The sequence below is a fragment of the Mus caroli genome, unplaced genomic scaffold (genome assembly GCF_978045245.1).
Source record: "Mus caroli unplaced genomic scaffold, Mus_caroli_1 scaffold_17, whole genome shotgun sequence".
NCBI classification, from domain to species: domain Eukaryota; kingdom Metazoa; phylum Chordata; class Mammalia; order Rodentia; family Muridae; genus Mus; species Mus caroli.
Window position 1 is genome coordinate 89,253,233 of NW_028227272.1, and position 19,804 is coordinate 89,273,036.

Consider the following 19,804-nt stretch of genomic DNA (forward strand, 5'->3'; position numbering starts at 1 on the left):
CACAACCAGGTCTGTGAAACCCTCTGCACGCTAACATTTTCAACTTCATCTCCACAAAGAGGCATGATGAGATCTGAAGCTAACTTTCTTGGGTCCAAGTATTCACCCCGCAATTAGTGTCAGCACCGGGCATCCGCTCCCACCTCCACAGAAGAGGGTGGAGGGCTCAGTGAGAACTTTCCCTCTCCAGAGCCTTGGACAGGGCTGCTGTCTGTGTCTCCCCACCCGGCACTTTGGGGATTCACTGGCTAGAAATGAAACTGGGAACCTAAAGTCAGGGTATCTATCGGTTATCTCAACCGGGATGCATTCTTGTTGTTCTGTCCCCTTGGAGGAATGCTAAGCCTGGAAAACAAAACAAAAAACCTGGGACCTATTGTCTTCCGCTGTATAGAACAGGAGTCAACGACCAGTGGACATGAACAAAGGGTCCCAGGCAGTACCCTAACCCCTGCGGACCACCCTCAGGGTTCCTATTTGGATTTCTGCAGTAGCCTCAGATTCCTGCGCAACTGGCCTGACGCCCATAGCGCCTGCGCTTGTCGCAACACGCTCCTTAACCCTAGCGAATCTGCGGGCGCCCTAAAGCCACTGCGCCTGCGTATCAAGTGGTGCCTTTCAAGACGGCGCTTCCGTTCCGAGCGGTGCATTTCGGGACTTGTAGTTTTCACGACGGGATTGTGGGAGTCGTGGTTTGTGAGCAGCAAGCGAGGAGGCCCCGCCGCCCCGAATGTAAGTGTGTGAGTCTTTGGGGCGCTGGGGATCCCTCGGTCATCCCGTGTTCGTGTTTCTCCCATGATGACACTTGCTGCCTACGGCCACATAGCCCATGGGAACTCTAATAATCTTGTCGCCTTGTTTTGGTGACGCAGGGAGGGAGCGATGATAATTCCTGGCCTTCTACCCACCCCCCACCCCCGTGGAGGGAATGCCTGGGGGCGAGAACCTGGGGCTGGGCACTCCCAAGTATCCAGGGAGAGCAAAGCCCCATTTGATCCTGTGGTGCCCCAGATCGCAAAGGCGCCAAAGTTGCTTAAATAAGGCCTGTCATTTCAGCTAGTAGGGAGGTGCACCATAACTCACAGGCTCCCCAAAGCCTTGAAATTTGGAATCTGGCCACCTGGATAAGGTCCTTCTGGATTTCTTGAAAACCAAGGCCTGTGCTGAGCGGGCTAAGTGAGGTCCAGGGGGCCATGGCGATTTGAACCTACGGATACTTTAAATGGTTGGCTGAGGAATTGGAGTGAATGGGGTAGAAACTGGGAGTGAAAACGGCTTCAGACAGTTCACACAAGCTGCTAGGATAGGTGAGTGTGTTATATGGTGAGATAGGTGCACCCTCGATTCTATTAGCCCTGCCAAGGAGCACACGGAAAGGCGCCAGAGTTGCTTAAATAAGGCGTGTCGTTTCAGCTAGTAGGGAGGTGCACCATAACTCACAGGCTCCCCAAAGCCTTGAAATTTGGAGATGTGCTGAGATAGGTGCACCCTCGACTCTGTTAGCCCTGCCAAGGAGCACACGGAGCTTGTGAGCAGACTATTGTCCAGGTCGTTTCAATTGGTGTAATCAAAGTGAATTGTCTTCTTTGTTTCTAGAATAAAACCTGGCAGGATCCTTTGCAATAAAGATCAAAACTACAAACAGTTTTATTTTCTGTCGTGAAGGGTTAAGCCTGGATAGCTCCCTGCGTTTCGTATATTTTAATGGCCTCCAGCTGTCCTTACCCCAGTGGCTTTGGCTCACCCTCTGCTGCCAGCTGCTGCTTGCTTCTGAATGGCGCCAGGAGTCCGTGATATCAGAGGAGACAGCTCACTGCTATGTTTAGCTTTCTTGGTTGTCCCCGTTTGCAGAAAGCTTGCAAGCTGCCGTGAAATTTAAAGCAGTGGGTGAAAATGAACGGGGCTGCTCTGGGCCCTTTGCTCTCCTCTACCCACCCCACCCACTCCATAGCAGTACAGATTCCCCTTTGCTTTTACTTCCTCCTTCTCTTCCTCTTCTTTTTTTCTTCTCTTTCTCCTTCCTTGGCAGGATTCTGTGCGTCTGAGATTGGCCTCCAGCTCAGTCTTTCTCTGTAGCCTTGGATGACCTTGAACTCCCATCCCCTGACCTCCACCTCCCAAGTGCTAGGGTTACAGTCTTGTACCACCAAGGTTGGGTTGTGAGTTATTTGGGCTGAACCCAGAGCTTTGTGTTAGCACTCTGGCTCAGCCACACCCACAGCCCCCAGCTTCCTTCTCAGAGACCTTACCTCGTAACACTCAAGTTTTGCTAGTCTTTTTGGCATCAGGTCCTGTGACATTAGACAGAGCAGAGAGTTGTGAATCCCAGAGTGGGAGACTCACTCCTTGGACCCTGATATCCCAAGAGCACTTTGGCTCAGGAGCCGCATGGCTTTCCCAGGTCACGTGCTCAGCCCTTACTGCCACCTGGAGTAGAGTCCTGTCCTCCTTCTTCTTGCCCTTATTCTTTATCCCGTGCCTGGCATCTTGTCCTGACTACATCCCGCCCTATTGCTGTTTGTTATCTGAGGACCATAGCAAAGGAGAGACATTATCAAGACAATAATGCTTTCTGTGTGCTACTCATGCTTCTTAGCGATTACTGGCCATCTTCTGAAGGAGAATTTACTGATGAAGAAGGCTTTGAGAGGCCAAGGTCACATTGCTGCTAAGTGTAATGTGTTTGCCAGACCTCCAGACCCCGGGGTATTTTCTTTCATTTATTTCCTCTTGTAAGCATCTTGGGCCCATTAGTTTCCCTTGACCTTGGGAGTCAGTGTCCTGGACAAATCAATTCACAGAGGTGACTTGTGGGAAACAGTTAAATCGTCTACCATATAATATGTATACAACTCAATTAAGAAGGAATTATAAGAATAAAAAAATTTTTGTTTTAATATACAGTATGGCTAATCCCTAAGATTACTAGACGTTCAAGGTGTAAATTCCAGCAGCAGGTTCTAACATGCAAAGAGCTCATTTTTTCCAAGATAGGTTGGAATCTGCTGCTATTTAAAGGCAAACGCTTGCAGGTAGTGGGCACCTTCAACCACCGCTATCGCATTTAAATAGGGCTTTGAATCATATGCTTCTTGGTTTATCTGACTTTGCACAAGTCAAAGGCAAAGCTTGGTTATCTTGCGCCAATAGCTAGCTGGTTTTCAAAGTTCTGTAACCTTGAAATAGACTGAGATCTGAATTTTATATACTAGATACTTTTACACCTGGAAATGTTTTTCTACACCATCTCCCATGAGCTTTCCTTAAGGAAACCCATTCTAAAGGTGTGTGGCATTTCCCGTTGCATTTCTAACTCTAGTCTTAAGTTTTTATGAAGGAAAGTGAGTTGGAAGCAGCCCGTCTGTACCCAGGTGACTTGCTGAGGCTGAAGCTCCCAGACCTGGCTGACTGGATGTAAGATAGGCAAGGGGGAGGGAAACCTGGGGGTCTGCTTGATTGAGCTACACAGTGCTTTCCCAGTAAAGCAAGCCGGGATCTCCCCCACACCCATGTGGAGCTGCATGCACACCCCTCTTTAAACAGAGGCTTGTGGGCACTCCAAACTGTAGCTCCTTAGCAATGACCCTCAGTAAGTCCTTTTGGTGACCAAACATATCCTGAAACTAGGCATCATGGCTAGATCCAACATATACTGGGGTGCATGCATAGTAAGGCAAACTGTGACCTTAAAATGAACAGTTAGGGAGGGGGAAAATCCCTATTTGCCCTCTTTTGGCTATGTGTAATTGGGAGCAGATAGGATTAAATTGAAATGCATTGTGGGAAAGGATGTGAACTAAAGCTTACATAGCCCATATCGATTAGAACTTAAGGACACCCCACTGATAACAGTCAGCTTCTACCCCCTCCTAAACCCACAAAAGGAAGCTACAGGCTGGTCAACTCCAGCTTAAGGTGCCTGTTGGCCTCTTGTAGAGTACCTGGCCTGTACCACGTCTGTGCTTCTGAACAAAATTCCTTGTCACTTTCTGACCTGTGTCCACCTTCAATTTTTTAAATACAGTACCAAGAACCCAGAGACATCCATTTGGATCAGAGACTTTTGGTCCTAGGTGGGTTCGGATTCTGGTCACACACCAGAGGACCCTGAGCACAGTCCTTATGCCCTATGACTTCCCCCTTTAAAGTAAAGGGGGGTAAAATGGAGACTCACTGGCTTAGCTCATCTAAGCACATTAGCACAGACAGCACAGTGGAGTCAGGCTGTGACAACTTCCTATAAAGTCAAGTTTCAGAACTAGCAGGGCACCAGCTGGTTGCCAGTGTCATGTGCAGATGCTTCATCCAGATCACCCGTGTTCTGGCTGTGGAGGCAGGTGTCATAGCTAATGAGACAGAAGACTGTGCAGAGCGTCTGTTCTCTGGCTGTCTCTGCACTGTCCCTAGCTCTCAGGACAGGATTTTTTGTGTTTTTGTATTTTTTTCTCCCCCCCCCCCTTTTCCCCCTGTCATCCTTTCCCTCCAGATAGTTTTTGGTTTGTTTTTATTTTAAGCCAGGACAAGCACAGTTAGTGTCCAGAAGGCCCTTCGTCCCCAAACTAGCTTGTCTTCGTGCCAGGAGACGGGTAGGAGCTTTGGTGAGTGTGGGCTTTAAGAGCACAGAGGAGTCAGTTGAGAACAGATGCTTCAGCAGCAGCACCATGCAGGGAGCTGCAGAGAGCCACGAGGAAGGAACGGGGTCACCTTGTGCAGAGACCCCCACCCTCCTCTGCTCGCTCTCTGTTCACAGGCCTCTCCCTATCAAAGACTTCCTATTGTGGTCCACCCTGCAGGCTCTGCATTGAAGTTCTGTCTCTCTCTCTCTCTCTCCCTAGATCAGAACTTCCAGCTCCTTGGGCCCGGCCTTCCAGCTGCCTCTCATGCCTGTGTGTAACAGGTCCATCGGTCAGAAGTGAATCACAGCTGGCCCGCCATGAACTGGAAGGTGAGACTAGTTTTTAAAAGTATAGTCTGGTTTTTGTTTTGTTTTTGTCTTTCCACATAGGATATCTGTCACACTAGGGGAACACCTGAGTTCATGGGATCTGGAAAGTCCAGCCTTGCTGTAAATGTGTGGTGGGGGGTGACAGATGGCATTTGGGGGAGAATAGAAGCAGGTAAGACTTCTCACTTCAGAACCCAGTAAGCAAAGCGGAAGGATAGACCAGAGTCCCTTAAACCTCTGCCGACATAATTCCAGTGACCTGAGAACCTCCCATAAGGCCCCACTCTCTGAAGGTTCACTGCAGTTCATGGTAGCACCACCAGGGGTTAACACACATCATAGCCTTGAAGATGGTAAGAGCAACAATAGAGTAGATACTCTGCATCAGTGGAGTGGATACTCTGCATCAGTGGAGTGGATACTCTGCATCAGTGGAGTGGATACTCTGCATCAGTGGAGTGGATACTCTGCATCAGTGGAGTGGATACTCTGCATCAGTGGAGTAGATACTCTGTATCAGTGGAGTGGATACTCTGCATCAGTGGAGTAGATACTCTGTATCAGTGGAGTAGATACTCTGTACAGTAGAGTGATAATTTTTAGTGAATTGAATCTGTTCTCCAACAATGTCATATCCGTATAGCATCTGATGGTCCTCAGTCCTGGCTCTCATCATCTCTTCCCACTCCTGTGAATGTCCCTTACTCCCCATACCCCCTACTCACACCCATGCCTTGATAATCACATTTAATGTTTCCAACGGGTAAGACGTGTGAATTTGCATTTGTTCTGCAGACTGCCAGAGGAAGGCGGGGCCTTTCTCTGAGTGTGCCTCCCCTAACCTCAGACTGTCTCACTGTTCTGCAAAAATCAGGCCTTTAAAGCGTCCCTTAGCCAACCTCGCTTTTGTTTCCTTGAAGTCAATGTAACAGGTGAATGCTGGTGCCTCTCAAATCTGTTGTAGCATGGCTCAGGCAGTATGATGGTATTTAGAGGTGGAACCTCTGGCCGTGTGGCTCCCTCTCGCATGGGACCAGAGCCTGTGGTGGCCTGTCTCCGTTGTGGGAACCACAATATATTCCTTCCTAAATTGGCTCTTATCGGGTGCTTTATCACAGTGACAGAAAAGTCAGTAAAGCATTGAGTGCCCTTACAGAACAGACCCCAAAGAGCTGCCTAGCCCACTTTCTGCTGTGCGAGGACACAAGTCTGTCCCATATCCTAGAAGAGGCTCTCGCTAGCATCCCACCTCGCTGCACTCGCTCTCAGACTTCGTCCTCCACGTGTCCGTTTATGACTTTGATGCACAAGCCTGAGGCGAGGAGAGTGGACTGAGATCTTACAGAACTTCCAGTTTTCCTGGTTTTCCTGGTCCTCATCCATCATCTCATCCAGCTGTTTGCCAAGAGCATTGGGATTTTTTCCTAGCCACACTTGATTCTCTCAAAGAATTCAACTCGGTTTTCATGGAAACCACCTTTCAAAAGTCATTACCACAGGAGCACCAAGGAGAAGTTGAACTGCTTGGGAAATGAATGAAAGAGATTCCTATAAACTGTCAGTCAGATTTAGCTGTCAGAACCAAGTTTGGGGGCAGGCAGGGCATACATAGCCCACTAGCCAGTAAGAGCAAGGGAAAGGGCGGGGCTCATTCATTTAAAAGCCCGAAAGCCTAGAGGTAAGGTGGGGGGCGTTGGTTAAAAGACCAGCTGATTAGCCAGGTGCACACCTATAATGCCAGAAGGTGGGAAGTAGAGACGGAAGGATCAGGTAGAGATAGAGCCAGGTAAAGCTAGGTGGAGAGAGAGTTCAGGGCTAGCCTTTTGACTACACAGGGCGGCTGATGTCAGGCAGATCCTAGGAGCTTGCTAGCCAGCCAGTGTAGCTGAAATCGTGAGCTGAGCTCCATGTTCAGTGACAAGTAAGAAAAACAATGCTCATGCAGGCACAAGCATGTGGACCAGCACACATAACATATGCAGTCACACGCACACATGAGCACATGTGCACACATGCATGCATGCTTGCACTCGCATGTACACACATGCACATACATGCACACATACATAATACAGTTACACACTCATGCACATGAACACATGTTTGAACACACACATACACACACACACATGAACACACGTACACGCACACAGGTGCACATAAGCACATACACACACATACCCACTACACACATAAGCATGTGTACACATATACATACAAGTGTGTGCACACATGCATGCACATTCATATGAATGAATGCACACACCCCCACTCACATAAACATATGTACATACATACTGGCACACAGGCACACACACATGACCTCATGCACTCACATACACAGTTGATCTCACCTATTCCAGCAGTAGTCATTTCCTCCCTTACAGGTCTGCATATTTTGAGAGATAAAAGGAGCTTAAAGGATGTCTTAGTCAGGGTTTCTATGCCTGCACAAACATCATGACCAAGAAGCAAGTTGGGGAGGAAAGGGTTTATTCAGCTTACTCTTCCACATTGCTGTTTATCACCAAGGAAGTCAGGACTGGAACTCAAACAGGTCAGGAAGCAGGAGCTGATGCAGAGGCCGTGGAGGGATGTTCTTTACTGGCTTGCTTCCCCTGGCTTGCTCACCCTGCTCTCTTATAGAACCAAGACTACCAGCCCAGAGATGGTCCCACCCACAAGGGACCTTTCCCCCTTGATCACTAATTGAGAAAATGCCCCACAGCTGGATCCCATGGAGGCATTTCCTCAACTGAAGCTCCTTTCTCTGTGATAACTCCAGCTGTGTCAAGTTGACACACAAAACCAGCCAGAACAAAGGATAAGAGGAGATGATCGAGAAATTGAGGCCAGCTGAAGCCAGTTTCTGCCCCGGACGGGGCACAGAGTGGGGCAGACTCTTTAATTCTTCAGTGTTGCTGCCCTCTGCTGGCATCACTCCCCCACCCCTGCCCTCCGGCCTGGAAACTCTTGCCTCTCTGGTCCCCTTAAAGTAAATAATGGAACCACCTAGCCGTGTCTGTCAGCTGTAATTCCTTTTCAGTTTGTTTTCTCCCCTCCTGATTAGAGAACACATCCCTGCCCCTGCTAAAGCTGACTGAGGCTTGTACCATGGAGAACCAAGGCCTGTGACATTGGCTGCATCTTGCGAGGACCCCAGGAGATATCTGTGGGGATGAGACAGTACCCTGTGGAGATCTGAGGCAGTCTCAGCCTTGAGCAGCCTGGGCACGGAAGGAGGCTTATGTGGCAATGCTCACATTCCCCATCAGCTAGATTGTGAGTGTGGAGTCAAGCTTGGCCAGTAGCGCTCAGGAGCAGCCTCGTGACAGGTCCTGTCATCAGGATACATGCCCATCATGTTGTTTGTTCTGACATCGTTCCGATCCTCCACTGCACCTAAGCTGTGTGATCCTCACTCTTCAGTAGTGGCTGAAAGTGGACCTAGTTACCGTCTTAGTTAAATTAAACAACTAGAGTGTATCTTCTTCCTCACTCTCTTATTCACTCTATTATCCTGCCACAGGGCAGCCTTCCTCGGAAATCCTCAGATAGCCGTTCCTAATAGTTAGATAGTTTCTAAGGTACTGAGCTCAGCGGAGTTGTAGCTGACTTGCCGGACTAAATTGTAAACCAGATTCAGGTGGAAGGACAAGATGTGTTACTGGGAAATTCAGCGATGGAGAGTCCGGTACATCCTGCTTTCTCCTCACCAGTCAGCCACCTCTCCGTAGTTAGAGTCCTCATCTGTTCAGTCAGGACTGCCTGTCCCTTCCATGGGGCTGGGTGCAGCTCTTTATACTTAGTGTTTGCTGATAACTTCTGAAAACATCCTAAAAACTTTCTTGCTTATTCTGTGGTTAAAAAGCACTGGCTTGGGTGATTAACACTGTTGCCTAGCAGCGGGGGCATTTAATAAAAAAACCATCACCATCACTCCCCTCTCTGGCCAGGCAGCCAGAAGCCTCTCTGGCTAGGCTGGTTAACTCTTTGTGAACCAGAGAGGAAGGAAAAGAAAAGAATTAAATGCTTTATACACTGCACAGACACACTCTGGCCAGGCTTGATTGTCTGTCACAAACAACAAGTGTTTGTGCATGCTTACATACATACACACATATACCTATACATGTACATATAGACAAACAGGCATATACACTTTGGATGGATGGATAGATGGTTGGATGGATGGATGGATGGATGGGGCAGAGCTCCCCAAGCTAAACCATTTAATCAACAACTGTATCTCTTTTCTCTGGTCTTTTTATACCTCCTTAGACAAAAAGTTCCTTAGAAAATTACCTCAAAGATAAAATGTTATCATAAAATGGGAGTTACAGAGGGGTGTTGATATTAAGTTCAAGGCAGTATTTCATAATAATATGCTCATTATAAGTTCAAAGCAACAGCTTTTTCATGGCCTTGACTTATCATAGTGCACACCTGTGACTTTATCCTTGGACTAAAATGTTTTTCCTTACACACAAATCTGTCCCAAGTTTATTTCTCTTTTTAGTGTGACGATGAAAACTCATTGTATTTCTTATTATGCAGCCTTCACTTACTATTATGAAGGGTGGGTACATTCCATTCTTGATTCTAACTTTGTTACATCTTTCTAGCAAAGTGACTAAGACCTTCTTTTAAAACTTCCTAAAATTTGAATCAAATCAAGAAGTCTATAGAATCATTAATTCATCTAAACAGCATTAATTCATGAAAGTTTATCCTTATGTTGATCTGCCAGAAATCTGATCAATTGGGTGAGCCAATGCCGAGGAACTACTATGTTAATTTAATGATGACAGGGAAGGCATAGCAGCTGCAAGAAGCAATCCTGAGGTGAAGTTTCTTTGGGCCTTGCCATTGAGCTCACCCATCACAGACAATGCAAAAATGGTGGGCCACTTCCAGGAAGGCCACCTGCTAGCCTTAGCCTATACTAGATGGCTCCTGACATCTCCAATCTAGACTTTCCTCTCAGATGATTATAGATTGTATCAAGTTGTCAGTTAAGCTAACTAGAACACCATTGTGGTCCAGGAGTCTAGCCTCAGCCTGAAACATTGTAGGTGCTCAGTAACATTTGCAAAAGGAAGGAACCGGAGACTCCTCATCACTGCTAGAGCAATCAGCCTGTGTCTTTCTCCCTTGAGGTTCTTGAACACGTGCCCCTGCTGCTGTATATCCTGGCAGCAAAAACCCTGATCCTGTGCCTGGCCTTTGCGGGTGTGAAAATGTACCAAAGGAGAAGCCTGGAAGGAAAACTGCAAGCCGAGAAGAGGAAGCAGTCAGAGAAGAAAGCGAGCTGAAGAGACGTTAGAGGTACTGGGCTTTGCAAACAAAACCTTTCCAGAGGGCTTCAGTGCCCAACCAAGGGTGTGGTGCCCTGAGATCTCTACATCCTTGGTCTGAAGTGCTGCAAGAGGGCACATGGGCACTGCAGCCAGGGTGCAAAGCCAGAGCCTCAGCCCCACTCTGACCATTTAGAATATCAGTCCTCTTCGCCAAGCCTGTTGTGCTTGTTAGTGGGAGGGGTTGGCTTAGGACCCTGACTCCAGCTGCAGGCCAGAAAAGCCCATGTACTAAGACATGCATGTTTGGCGGAGGAGGAGATGGAGACACAGGTCAAATTAAGGAGCCCTGCTATCTTCAGATGATGTCTGGCTCCCTGTTGGCAAATGATCCCTTCCAGTCTGTTCATCATCTGGCCAAACCTCACCTGCCCATGTCTCCAGTCCTCTCCCTGGGCTCTCTTGGCATTTCTGCATCACGGAGACCTTTATGCCCCTGTGTTCCTAGCCAGCCCTTTCTGGCAGCTCCTCCCCAAGCTTGGGGCTTGTGTATTACTGCATCTGGTGCCTCTCTGTGTGCATGGGGTGGGATGGAGGACTCAAGGGTCCTGGGAGCTTTTCTTAAGGCCTTGCCACAGACACACCTGATTATTTACTTTTGTGTGCAAATTTTAAAGTATCAAACTGAACTCCAATCCTTTCTTAGTATCAGGATTCAAATATGGTGATCAAGGATTTTAGATTCTAGATTCTGATTCCAGAACCCAGCTGAACATCAGAATTTCTATACATGGCTGTGTGGATTCCTGGGTTGCTTGTTAAGAGCACAGCTTCCCAGGCCCCAGCCTCAGGAAAGGGCACTGGGTCCACTGTTCAGTCTGGGCAGCCGGTGCTTTGAAAATCCAACAGGTGATTTTTATATAGTCTGCTCAGCTCCAGGTCACCGTGGGAACGGGCTCTGGCATCACGGCACTACCCACCTGATGCCATGCTTCTGAAAGCCGGAGCTTCCTTGGGCTGTCGAGTAAAGCAGGCTCCTTAGTGACAGCGAGACTGGGGCAAGGGTTTCACTGTGCATGTCATGCCTCAGTACTCCTGACAACTCCCCAAGGTGACGTCAAGCTGAAAGAACAGATCTGGGAACTGAACCACCTTACTCACTCCCCAACTGTGCCACCTCCAAAACGTGCAATACCGAGACCATAGGAGCACTGTTGTATGCTACTCATCCATGTTTGCCGCCACCTGCTGGCCCTCAGAGAGTGAAGACTTTCCAGGCAGAGTAACTTACCACCGTGGAGTCTTGCCTTTCAAAAATTGTCTTATTGATGGGAAACCAAAACCACCAGGAAGTGCTGAGCCTCAGTGCTAATTGGAGGAGGGGGTGATTAGCAGTTTCAAATGCCGAGGGCAGACAGCTGAGCTGAAGGGTTGGCTAGGTTTATGATGCAGGCAGAGGATGCCTGTCAGCTGAGAGGAGGGTGGGAAGATCACGTGTGAGCTCGTCGGTGCCTGTTATGTCCATGCTTTCATTGAGCCAGGGACACAAGCGTGGGTGTGCACACAGCCACGTAGAACTGACCCAGGAGCTAGCCTGTCTGTCAGGCTAGCAGCTTGTCCAGAGCCTGCACTAAAGGAGGAAACCCAGATGCACCGGTTAGTGGGTCAGGCCGAGTAGCCTCCCCTGGCGTCTCAGAGCGCAAGCACAGTTGGTGTGGAGCATGCAAAGCCCCGAGCCTTTCTATTCAGCACCAGCCTTACTGCTGTGGTCTCCCTTTCTAGATTTTCCTATTTAAATGTCAGCTTGGGTGGACTCCAGCAGAGAAGAGAGAACAAAAACGTCACAGAAGAGGACCGCACTCTGGCCTAGACCTTTAACTTAAATGATTGACAGAGTGGATTTTTATACGTTTTTAGAAGAACCAGTATTTTGTTTACTGAAATAAAGTACATTATTCTTAACTGCTGTCTGCATTCTCTCTCACTCTCTCCATCCCCCTTCCCTCCCTCTCCCCCTTCCTATCTACCTCCTCTCCCCCTCATCCCCACCCCATCCCCAACACAGAACACGCTATGAGAACACTTTTTCAAGCCTTCCTTTCTCTGCCACATTCTGGTTGTGGAGTTATGATAAAGTTCTGGGTGCATGTGCATGCCCACATCAACGGTAACACTGCTGTAGGGGACAGTCCTCAGCAAAGGGGGCATCAGTAGAAGCCTGGGCCAGCATGTCCCCACTTGCCAGCATGCTTCTTCATGTGTAGCTTGTTTCCATGTTGACTGTGTAACATCAGGGAAGCTCTGTGCTTGTCTATGACAGAACCAAGAAGGCTGGACCCTGTGCCAGCCTAGGAGGGTTCCTGAAGGGAGGGTAAGAGCCATGGAATATCACAGTAGCTCAGTCTAGAAAGAACTCATAGCTATCAGTCTTGTAGAGGCATGGTGGCTCACAACTGTAATCCTAGGAGGCTGAGATTGGAGGACTGCAGATAGTCATAGGCTAGCCTGGGCTACTAGCTACTTCTGGACCATTCTGACACTTTCCCATCTGAGAGGAAACAATGGTGAGCTTCCTTGCTCAGTGCTTAAGAGACCAAGGTGCTTAGAGGCTTAACTCTCTCACCTCAAGGTCCACACATGGATGGAAAGTTAGGAGGTGGGAACCAGCCCTGGTGTGCTGGGAAGTGCTGGGGCCCACTGCAGATGGCCACACAGAAAGTTTTTGGGAGTGTGTAGCTTGTCTGCCACCTTGCCCACAGCGTAGAACATGAACTTTAAAGAAATTGCTTATATTAAAATTTTAACTATGATTGCTGGATGGCCCCAACCATTGTGTGGGAGCCAGGAGAGGGTTCACATAGCATCAGGGATCTAAGTACAGAATGGTCCTCGTGTGGGAGCCAGGGGAGGGTTCACATAGCATCAGGGAGCTAAGTACAGAATGGTCCTCGTGTGGGAGCCAGGGAAGGGTTCACATAGCATCAGGGATCTAAGTACAGAATGGTCCTCGTGTGGGAGCCAGGGGAGGGTTCACATAGCATCAGGGAGCTAAGTACAGAATGGTCCTCATGTGGGAGCCAGGGGAGGGTTCACATAGCATCAGGGAGCTAAGTTCAGAATGGTCCTCCTGTGGGAGCCAGGGGAGGGTTCACATAGCATCAGGGAGCTAGTACAGAATGGTCCTCGTGTGGGAGCCAGGGGAGGGTTCACATAGCATCAGGGAGCTAAGTACAGAATGGTCCTCCTGTGGGAGCCAGGGGAGGGTTCACATAGCATCACGGAGCTAAGTACAGAATGGTCCTCGTGTGGGAGCCAGGGGAGGGTTCACATAGCATCAGGGAGCTAAGTACAGAATGGTCCTCGTGTGGGAGCCAGGGGAGGGTTCACATAGCATCAGGGAGCTAAGTACAGAATGGTCCTCGTGTGGGAACCAGGGGAGGGTTCACATAACATCAGGGAGCTAAGTACAGAATGGTCCTCCTGTGGGAGCCAGGGGAGGGTTCACATAGCATCAGGGAGCTAAGTACAGAATGGTCCTCGTGTGGGAGCCAGGGGAGGGTTCACATAGCATCAGGGAGCTAAGTACAGAATGGTCCTCGTGTGGGAGCCAGGGGAGGGTTCACATAGCATCAGGGAGCTAAGTACAGAATGGTCCTCGTGTAGGAGCCAGGGGAGGGTTCACATAGCATCAGGGAGCTAAGTACAGAATGGTCCTCGTGTGGGAGCCAGGGGAGGGTTCACATAGCATCAGGGAGCTAAGTACAGAATGGTCCTCGTGTGGGAACCAGGGGAGGGTTCACTTAGCATCAGGGATCTAAGTACAGAATGGTCCTCGTGTGGGAGCCAGGGGAGGGTTCACATAGCATCAGGGATCTAAGTACAGAATGGTCCTCGTGTGCGAGCCAGGGGAGGGTTCACATAGCATCAGGGAGCTAAGTACAGAATGGTCCTCGTGTGGGAGCCAGGGGAGGGTTCACATAGCATCAGGGAGCTAAGTACAGAATGGTCCTCGAGTGCGAGCCAGGGGAGGGTTCACATAGCATCAGGGAGCTAAGTACAGAATGGTCCTCGTGTGGGAGCCAGGGGAGGGTTCACATAGCATCAGGGAGCTAAGTACAGAATGGTCCTCTTGTGGGAGCCAGGGGAGGGCTCACATAGCATCAGGGAGCTAAGTACAGAATGGTCCTCCTGTGGGAGCCAGGGGAGGGTTCACATAGCATCAGGGAGCTAAGTACAGAATGGTCCTCCTGTGGGAGCCAGGGGAGGGTTCACATAGCATCAGGGAGCTAAGTACAGAATGGTCCTCGTGTGGGAGCCAGGGGAGGGTTCACATAGCATCAGGGAGCTAAGTACAGAATGGTCCTCGTGTGGGAGCCAGGGGAGGGTTCACATAGCATCAGGGAGCTAAGTACAGAATGGTCCTCGTGTGGGAACCAGGGGAGGGTTCACTTAGCATCAGGGATCTAAGTACAGAATGGTCCTTGTGTGGGAGCCAGGGGAGGGTTCACATAGCATCAGGGATCTAAGTACAGAATGGTCCTCGTGTGGGAGCCAGGGGAGGGTTCACATAGCATCAGGGATCTAAGTACAGAATGGTCCTCGTGTGGGAGCCAGGGGAGGGTTCACATAGCATCAGGGAGCTAGTACAGAATGGTCCTCGTGTGGGAGCCAGGGGAGGGTTCACATAGCATCAGGGATCTAAGTACAGAATGGTCCTCGTGTGGGAGCCAGGGGAGGGTTCACATAGCATCAGGGATCTAAGTACAGAATGGTCCTCGTGTGGGAGCCAGGGGAGGGTTCACATAGCATCAGGGAGCTAAGTACAGAATGATCCTCAGCTCACAGAGCGCAGACATCAAACAGGTGAAATTCTGTGTTCCCTGGAACTCCCCATCCCGCAAGGAGGGTGCTCCAGCCTTTGCCTGGGAGCCACTTCCTCTCCGATGACCCCACTCTGGCCTGGGGCTAGCCTGGAGCAGAGATGAGAAGAGGCCAAGGCTTTGGGTCCTCTGGCTCTGCTTAGATGGTGCTCACACCTGACCCTGGACTGTAGGCAAGTCTCAAGTCTCAGTTAAGCCCTCCATGTGGCCTCCTGCCAGCGGCCCCACCCCTTCTCAAACCTCTGTCTGCTACTCACTTTGCAGAGTTAGGACACAGCCAGCTCTGAGCATGCTGAACCTCAGACTCAAGGCCGGGGACACCACCTCCCACCATGCCCATCAATTCCTCCTGTATTCAAGACAGAGAGATCCGTTGACCTTAACTTCAGGTCTGGCTGCAGCTGCTTATGTAGAGTACAGCCTCCTGGGCCGTGGGATTTAAAGCTTACCCCTTGGCTTTGCAGAACTTATGGCTGTCTGCTTGGATCACTATACAGATGACCCAAGGGCTGGGCTCAACCCAGTGCTTTCCTGAGAACAGGATGTTGTCTTCTCTTACTGTGCAAGTGCACTCTTCTGCCGCTAGAGGGAGATGAGCAATCACCCACTGGTGCCGTCAGTAAATGAACCCTGGGCATGGGGAGCTGTATTTTAAATAGTTGTGGAAGCAGTGGCTAGACGTTAGTAGGCAGACAGGATGGTGCAGCCCACAGCCAGAGTCCGCAGCTGGGCGCAGTGAGGAAATAGCATAGTTACCCCTGGGTGTCCGTAAGATGTCACCATGCTCCCCCCATGAGAAGTCCCCAGCATCCCTCAGGCAGCCCCCTGTTAATCTCACACACACCCCTGACCTGCAAAGCCCAAGATGAAAGGAAGAGAGGGAAAGGGCCAGAGAACACCTGATCTCCACAGGTCAGACTAGAGGCCAGCATTAAACAGCTGTCGTAGCTTCTGAGTTTATTGTTGGGGAGTTTCCCTTAGTGATCTGTGATGAAAAGACCTTTGTGCCCCCAACAAAGCGAGGGCCCTGGGCCCTGGTGCCTGAGGTCCACCACGTGCACTTCTTTCTTTTTCTTTCTTCTTCATTTATTATATGTGAGTACACTGTAGCTGTCTTCAGACACCCCAGCAAAGGGCATCAGATCCCATTACAGATGGTTGTGAGCCACCATGTGGTTGCTGGAATTTGAACTCAGGACCTCTGGAAGAGCAGTCCGTGCTCTTAACCGCTGACCCATCTCTCCAGCCCCCATCACATGCACTTCTAACGTTAGTACCTGACAGTCTGATGACATCTCTGTGGACTCCTGGCCTAACCTAATGCCACCTGGTGTGAGGAGCCAAGAAGAGATGGGCACAGGGCTCCCTGGTAGAAAGTCTTGGATTCTGGTGTAGTGACAGCTCTGGAATTTTGGTTTCTTTTTAAAAATTATAACGTGATTTCATTTTAATCCCGGGTGTGGGGCTCCTTCAGATTGTCCGAAGCAGCTGAGTATGATTTGTCTCGTGCTCTAGCAGAGGCGTGGTTTTGCCAGCTATACATAGTTTCTGTGATTTCATGATGTTTGGAATTCTGGGAACTTTTCAGAGGGTACGTAAACGCTAGGACCCCAAGAGGCAAGGTGGAAGGTTGCTGGTCGTTTAGAAAGGTTGGTTGCAGTATATTAGTGGTCAAAGAAGAAACAAAAGGAAAGAACTTAGGTTCAGAGATTTTCCTGACTCCTCTTCCCCTCTATCCTTCTTTCTCTCTTACCTGGTGTTAGGAAAGCGGTGAAACAGGTGGGGGAGGGAATAAAGGACAGGAACAGGAAGCAGCCACACTGTAACAAAGGCCGGAGACATCCAGCTTTCTACCACAGGTTGTGTGTGTATCTAGGTGTCAGCCGCCAACCCAGCCTCCTCTGTGTTTATAAAATGAGCATAAAAGTCACTGCCCTGAGCACAGTAGTTGTCTGAACGGAGCCTTGCTGCGTATGGAAAGAGTAATTGCCATGTGGGAGAAAATCATTCACCCACGAGAGAAGTGGGCACTGCTTGTGTGATTGTCTAGCTGGGTTGGGCAGAGCCAAAGGGCAAGGATTCTGTTCGCATAGAATGCCCCTTACATTTCTCATGCTAGGACCAAGTGCCTTCCAGGAGCAACACTATAAGAAGAAGGGTTTGCTTGGGCTCAGGGCATCATGCTAGGACAGCACTCCCTCCATTGGTGGCAGGAGCTTGCCCAAATGTCAGCACCAGCAATGGAGGAAGGACTGGAGGCAGGCCAGGGCAGGGGTGTAGCCCTCAACGTATTCCCCACAATGAGCCTCTTTGCTTCCTACAACTTCCCCAAAGAGTGCCACAGCTGGGGACCAGGTACCACATCACAGGGCGGGGTGATTTATATCTAATCCACACTCATGCTGGTTCTAAGAAAGCATCATTTTTAGACCACTGCCTTCTCAAAACATCTCCCCTGGCCCTTGGGAAGAGGTATAGTAGCTGGATCCAGAAAGGCCAGAGAGACTAAACAGCTCCAACACCACAGAGGCTACTCCAGAGCACTCGTCTGCAGTGATGTTGCTCAACCCTGCACTGGTCCATGACAATGTCTACCCTTCCTTTTACTTGCTTCTTCCCAGAAAGCCTCCAGCCTCCAGTTGTTCTCCAGCCTGGCTGCCCCACCCGCACAAGGACAAGTACGTGAATCCCCCAGCCTGCTGCAGATGGCCGTGAATGCCAGGGAATAAAGTCTGCTCCTCAGATGATAAAGAGGCAACGACTGTGGTGACATTAGTTTAACTGAGGACATCTGCACTGATCTCAGCCTTGACACAGGCTTCATTCTATGCTCTCAGTAAAGGCCGGCCATATGTGGTGGTTTGGGCACGTGTGACTCCATTTTAAGGCCTTCAACCCGTTGTCCTGATGAGCTACCCTGGGCTCAGGGAAGCAAGGCAGCTCATGCAAGGCCTCATCACTAGCAGGATTCCAGCAGGGGCCACTGGCTTCCAAGCTCAGTGTGCCCTGTGACTTTCTGCTGAAGTGTCTGTGTGCCATAAAGCCTCGTTCCACACTCGTGCTAGTGCCGCCAGAGCACCAGTTACAGTGAACTTCCTCTTGCTTGCTTTCCTTGTCATTACCCAAAGCTTCAAAGCATCAGGGCTCCAAACCCTGTTTTACTTCTAGATGAGAATCACTCCTGCTAGCCCTTCCTGGTCATCTAATACCCAATTGATATGCCGTTGCTATTTATCCTGCTCTGCACACTCACGATGCTTTATAGGGTGTCCTGCCTCCCCTCCACTCTGTGCTGAAATACACTCTTGTTGCAGTGCATAGCTGACGCTGGCCAGTCTGCTGGGTGCTACCCCACTGACTTTCTTACAAGACATAAACGAGAGAAGGAAGCAAGCTAAGCATGGCGGTTGTGAGCACAAGCTTGTCCTTACAAACTGACAACCTGTGGACTTGATTCACCTCTCAGCTTTCCTTGTCTGTCAAATGGGGAAACTGAGGGTAGCAGCTGCCTGGCGGGGTTACCTCGGACACGTGACAAACAAGGCAGTGTGGGTGGCACCTCAGCTGCGAACTGTGTTTGAGTCTTAGCTGCCCTGTGCACAGCAGCAGCCCACACAGGTGCTTTGCACCCCAGGTTTCCACAACTGTATAATGCAGATCCAGTTACTCCTACATGGCAACTGTTGTGAGGATCAGGTTAATTAAATTGTGCAATTAAATGAGTAACTGGGTCATTTAGGCATAGACATAACCAGCGACCAGAGAGCTGGCATCAGAATCCAAGATTCTTATCCTGCAGCCCCATAGGCTCATAGGGAGTTGTACTGGCTATTTTTGTGTCAACTTGACACAGCTGAGTTATCACAGAGAAAGGAGCTTCAGTTGAGGAAATGCCTCCATGAGATCCAACTGTAAGACATTTTCTCAATTAGTGATCAAGGGGGAAAGGCCCCTGTGGGTGGGACCATCCCTGGGCTGGTAGTCTTGGGTTCTATAAGAGAGCAGGCTGAGCAAGCCAGGGGAGGCAAGCCAGTAAAGAACATCCCTCCATGGCCTCTGCATCAGCTCCTGCTCCCTGACCTGTTTGAGTTCCAGTCCTGACTTCCTTTGGTGATGAACAGCAGCATGGAAGTGTAAGCCGAATAAACCCTTTCCTCCCCAACTTGCTTCTTGGTCATGATGTTTGTGCAGGAATAGAAACCCTGACTAAAACAAATTGGTACCAGCAGAGTGGGGTATTCCTGTGACAACCTGACCATGTTTTGGGGAGGACTGTGGAAGGACTTTGGAACTTTGGGCTTGAAGATCCATTCGTTGTTAAGAGCTCTGTCAGATGTTGTGTAGGAACTTGGAAGATAATGCTGAGAACAGTGCAGAAGATGGAGGCCTGGTTTGTGAAATTTCAGAGGGAAAATTAAAGACTCTCTTCAGGGCCATTGTTGTTTTTATTGTGAAGATTTTGTAGTTCTTGTTAGCTGGGGCTGAAGAATCAGCTGTGATTAACAAGATACCAGAACTACTAAAGCAAAAACTTTGCATTACTGGGACTATTGATGCTGGTTAGCTGGAGCTAAGAAATTAGCGGTGATTAAGAAGAGACCAGCATCGTTGAGGTGACATCTTCTGGGAAGTGTTTTCTGAAAGCACAAAGAGGCTGTGTTCCAGAGATAGGCAAGGTTGTA

General features: G+C 49.5%; 1 protein-coding gene across 2 annotated transcripts; it reads left to right on the forward strand.

Annotated features, from left to right (window-relative positions):
* The first annotated feature begins 652 nt into the window (after positions 1 to 652).
* Smim11 (small integral membrane protein 11) lies at positions 653 to 19,276 on the forward strand. Of its 2 annotated transcripts, none has more exons than XM_021185268.3 (4): positions 653 to 732; positions 4,836 to 4,945; positions 10,105 to 10,273; positions 17,744 to 19,276. In XM_021185268.3, exons 2-3 carry the CDS (start codon positions 4,934 to 4,936, stop codon positions 10,258 to 10,260), a joined length of 168 nt encoding a protein of 55 aa, XP_021040927.1. In that variant the 5' UTR covers positions 653 to 732; positions 4,836 to 4,933; the 3' UTR covers positions 10,261 to 10,273; positions 17,744 to 19,276. The 2 variants fall into 2 exon arrangements, with proteins under 2 accessions (XP_021040927.1, XP_021040926.1); XM_021185267.3 differs by lacking the exon at positions 17,744 to 19,276 and adding an exon at positions 12,025 to 12,208.
* The last annotated feature ends 528 nt before the right edge of the window (positions 19,277 to 19,804 follow it).